The sequence below is a fragment of the Atta colombica genome, unplaced genomic scaffold (assembly GCF_001594045.1).
Source record: "Atta colombica isolate Treedump-2 unplaced genomic scaffold, Acol1.0 scaffold164, whole genome shotgun sequence".
Lineage (NCBI taxonomy): Eukaryota > Metazoa > Arthropoda > Insecta > Hymenoptera > Formicidae > Atta > Atta colombica.
The window spans coordinates 721,491-726,607 of NW_017259255.1; the positions used below are offsets into that span (position 1 = coordinate 721,491).

The 5,117-nt window shown below is 25.3% G+C and overlaps 1 protein-coding gene across 1 annotated transcript in view; it reads left to right on the forward strand.

The window, feature by feature from the left end:
* Positions 1 to 4,138, forward strand: part of LOC108686082 — a 6,440-nt gene extending 2,302 nt beyond the window's left edge. The window contains exons 4-5 of the mRNA XM_018191162.1: positions 3,352 to 3,442; positions 4,055 to 4,138. Coding sequence (XP_018046651.1) covers positions 3,352 to 3,442; positions 4,055 to 4,138 — 175 coding nt within the window. The remainder of the gene's footprint in view (positions 1 to 3,351; positions 3,443 to 4,054) is intronic.
* The last annotated feature ends 979 nt before the right edge of the window (positions 4,139 to 5,117 follow it).

Below are 5,117 nucleotides of genomic sequence, written 5' to 3' on the forward strand. Positions count from 1 at the left end.
TATATAATAACAATATTATATATATTATATTTTGGATCATGCCCCCAGAAAAAATTCTGCGGATGCCTTTGAAAATAATGGTTCTTTTATCATAGTATATATAATTCGGCAACTTGCACTAATATACTCAAAAAAAGGTTTTTCCAATTAAAAAGTTTTTCCAATTAAAAGAAATGTTTCTTTGCTATATGCTTACGGTTAAAGATAAAATTTTTTTAATTTTTTTGAAAATTTTTCTCAGAATTTTTCATGTAATTTTTCAGAATTTCTCTATAATTTTATAACTTGTTCACATTTTTAATACGAATTGGAAAATTTCTCAAACACTCTACATCTTTTCTCAAAATTTTTCATACATGTTAATTATGAAATATCGTAAGATTTTTAAGATTTTCTGTAAGTATAATTTCTGATGAAATGTTATAAAAAATCTAAAAAATTTAAAAATCTAAAAATTATGGGATGAGAAATTTCAGAATATTTCAGAATTCACTTGTATGAAAAATTCTGAGAGAAGATGTAAACTTTCCGAATATTTCTGAATATTTCTGAAAAATGTTCTAATTCTGTTCTAATAATGTATAAAAATTATGAGAGAAATTTTCACCAGAGTTGAACGTCATTTTTTCGATTTGAACATAATTTTTTTAAATCAAATAAATTTTTTTAAATTAAATAAATTTGATTAAAAAAAATAATATTTAAATTAAAGAAATGACGTTCAAATCAAAGAATTTTTTTCTTTAACTGTATAGCAAAGAAACATTTCTTTATGTCGAAAAAAATCTTTCTCTGGATATGCGCACACTGCGCATGCTAAGTATAAACTTTTTCCATGCTACATATTCGATCAATGCTCTCTATTCCAATGCCAAGAAATTTTCGCATTCGATTAGATTATACTGCATTACCATGAGAACTTTATGTTATATTCCACGAATAAAAATTGCACTAGACTGCAGCGTTAAAATTATATTCAGTAAAATGAAATGAATTGAATGAGAGTAAACCTTATTGTAACTAAAATTTTTGACAGTGCGGTTTGATTTATTTAATCAAAATGGCGAATAAAATTTATATTCTGCAAGAATTGATAAAAACAAGTAGATTTACAGCACTGTTTAGTACTCACTTTATCTCAATTTAGTGTTTAGTTATTGTGCTACTTCAGTTTAAGATTGCCCTAAGTTAATGCTGCTGTGATTGATCGCATTTATTCCGAGACCATACTGCACTAGTACTACATCAGGGCAGTACTAACCAGTAGCGTATTAGTCCGGATCCTCATATGGATACCGGCGCTTTGAGCGCTGATTGGTGAAGAACGAGTTATGTAAAATTTATCCTTTTCACCTATTTTTCACCAATCATACTTTGGTGTCAAAGCATCGGTATTCTATGAGGACTTAACCTACTTTTGGGGTTTTGAGCCCCAGAAAGCCAAAATGTCAAGGGCGCCACAATAAAAAAAATTAAATTATTTAAAACAAGTACATTTATAATTTTGCGATTTTTGTAAAATCATAGAATAATCAACAAATAATAATTCTATTAACATTATAGATATATACTTGACTTCTGCTTTTCTAATATGATAATAGATTAATGATATATTGGGTTGTCTGGAAAGTTCGCAAAAGATTTAAATTTAATAAATGTATACTAAAATTTAAATCTTCTACGTTTCAATTTTCCTTCAAAATCGGCACGAACTTTCCGGACAACCCAATAATTTACATTATATTTGTTGTACATTTGTAGTCCAAGTATAATTCAATAAACCTCAGCCTTAACTACTAACTCCAATTGTCTACGTTCTAATTACACACCTACAAGTGTATTTAAAATATTATTATAATTTTTTTACTTAATCATTAGGGGGAGTGGGATCACTCGAAGATCACAAGCCCCTAGTTGGGTGCAAATTTCATTAACGCGATTCTGGTATTAATACAGAATCAGTGCAGGCCACCGAATTCGTTATATCTAATATTGGTATTACAAATTGTCTAATATTGAATCTATTTCTAATCAATACATCCGATAAAAAATTTTTCATGCATGAATATATATAAACATACATAACACGCATAAATATTCATAAACACGTACAATTATATGAAATATATGAAATATGTCCATTCATCCTTTTTTTAAAATTATTATAAAATTATTATAAAAAGGTAATTTTCGCACTTGTTTTAGAAAAAAATCAAGTTTGAAGAAATGTAAAAAAATTATTTATATATAATTATATATAAAATTATGCATAATTATGTATGGGCAATTTTTTTTACATTTTTCCAAAATTTTTTTTAAAACAAAAACATTTTTTTTAAAACAAATACAAAATTAAATTATCCCTTTAATTATTTTTTATGTTTTCACATTACTATTATTATTTCTATTACACTAAAAAATAATTTTACGAAAGAAAGAAGGATGTATAAACATATATGGATATATTTCATATATAATTATACATGTTTATGAATATACATGTTTATGAATATTTATGCGTGTTTATGTATGTTTATAGATATTCAATATTCATATTTATAGATATTCAATATTCATGCATAAAAACTTTTTTATCGGAATTGATATATTGGCACTTGATATTTTGATTCGAGATCAATAGCTTATGTGCTCCTCCGTATATCCCTAGCTTAAATACTTCAGTGTGAATGTATTTGTTATGTATCTATACATATCTAATTTTACCGCGTACCGAAATCTTTCTTAATCTTGAACGCAATCATGAATAGAATTAGAGAGTATATATTAGGTGTAGTAAAAAGAAATTCATTATTTTTGCATGAAATTGAATGGAAAAATAATGGATTTCTTTTTACTACACCTAATATATTGATATAATAATATCACGTACATATTAAATTGACAAATAATTTAATCTTATTGATGCTAATCTTAATAATTTGTTAATAAAGAACTTGCCTATAATTTAATTATTGCGAAAAATATTATATCAGTCGAAATTCGAACCAGAATCTCCTATTTCTAGTTCTATTCATGATTGCTTCATCAAAACTGAAAAAAATTTCAGCGCATAATTTGCAGAATTGGATATGTATATAAATTTATACCGAAATATTTAAGTATTAAGATCTACTTTGACTGAAACTAGGATTTCTCTTATCTAATTAGATTTATTCTCATCAGTCCAATTTTATTTTATACTAGTAAACAAGGTGATGTTACTTATCATTTTGATGTTCAAAATATTATTTTTTTTAAATCATCGCTAAAATAACGATAAATAACGTCAACTTATTTGCTAGGATAATTATTAATAAAAGCATATAATTAATTAATTAAATTTATTATTAGATATGTCAATATATTGAATGATACGCACAAAATTGTCGGAATTAGCTTTTTATTGCTCATCGCTGCAGTTTTTAGTTTACTTGGAGTTCGAGTAAGTATTGTTCTTAAATAATCGACTTTCCAATAATTGGCATCAATATATTAAATTAAAAAAACTTATGATTTCATAAATTTTGTGCAAATATGATTGTATTTCAGAGAGCGCATGGATGTATAATATCTTTGATGTATTATAGATTGTCTATGTGTTAGACCAATTAGAAGAACTGATTAGATTTACGTTTATAATCATGGGGGCGTTATTACAATTGATGATCGTGTGTTATTCCGGCCAGAAATTAATGGATGAAAGTCAGAATATATTTCATCGAGCGTAATAATTATTTTATATTTTCTCAAACGTTTTAAATATCCGTTATTTTAAATATTTATATTCAAAATTTGCAAATTGATTTTAAATTATTTTATAACTGTAATTCAAATTATTTTGTAATAGTAAATTTTTAATAGTAAACTATACATGAAATATGTTATGCAAAGTGCAAGTACATATAAAATTTTGGATATATTAAAAAGTGTTACATGAGATTTTATTTAATAGTTTGATTTTTTAATTTACGATACTTTATTACTTTAAAATTTGCGTGACATATATTGATAAAAATCTAAATAAAAATTAATTTTTTTATATATATATTTTCAGATACGCAGCGGAATGGTACAAATTTTCACCAAGACTAAAATCACTGCTAATCATAATTCTTTACAGAAGTATTGTGCCGTGTAAACTGACAGCAGGGAATTTGTTTTCGTTATCAATGGCAGCCTTCGTTTCGGTAAGAAGACAATCTGGAAAAATAATTTACAATATGCAGAAAATGATTTATATGCTTCTAAATGTTTTAAGGTGGTACGAACGGGTGTATCTTACTTCACGGCATTGTTATCATTTAAAAATTAATTAGTTTTGAAACATAAATGCTTAGCTAATTCTTTATGTCTTCGATAAACTATAGATAAAAATTCCAAGATTAGCATTGTTTATATATTGTACAATACTTTGTAAGATGATGAATATAAAGTATTTAATTGAAAGAAGAAAGTTTGCCAAGTACTTATATTTTTATTTAACAGAATCACATTTATTATTAAATATACAACTCATATAATATCGGTCGATACGACTACAATCATTATCACAGCATTTTGCAGGTAGACATTCGTAATGTCAGTCTCTTAACGAAATAATTTAATGAAAATTGTTAATTATTGTAGTAACATTATGCACAGTTGATGACTTTCGTGCTTTCGGAAGCAATTAACTAGCTTTTTGATGTTTGTGTAGGTTGATTTACACAAGAATATATTTTTAAATAAAAACATTTGTTAAATCCCACAATGCTATTAAGTTAAACCATATTCCAAGTTGTTAGCGTACCATATCTAACAGGACATGGTTATAAAGCTGCACAATATCATTATTGTTAATTCTCTACTTTTTTACTTAACATTTCTTTAACGTTAAAGTATAACGTTCATATCTAAATAGATACGTTCTGAATAAGAAATGCAAATATTTGAATAGCATATAATTTAATAATTATTCTGCAAAGTTTAACTTTATTTGTCTCATTTTTTTGAAATAGAATATATTAATTAAATGTAAAAGAAATACATGAAAACAAAAATAAATACGAACTACTCTGTTATCTCTGAGATCTTGTTTAGAGAGTTTAAGTTTAATATTATATGTTATATATATATAT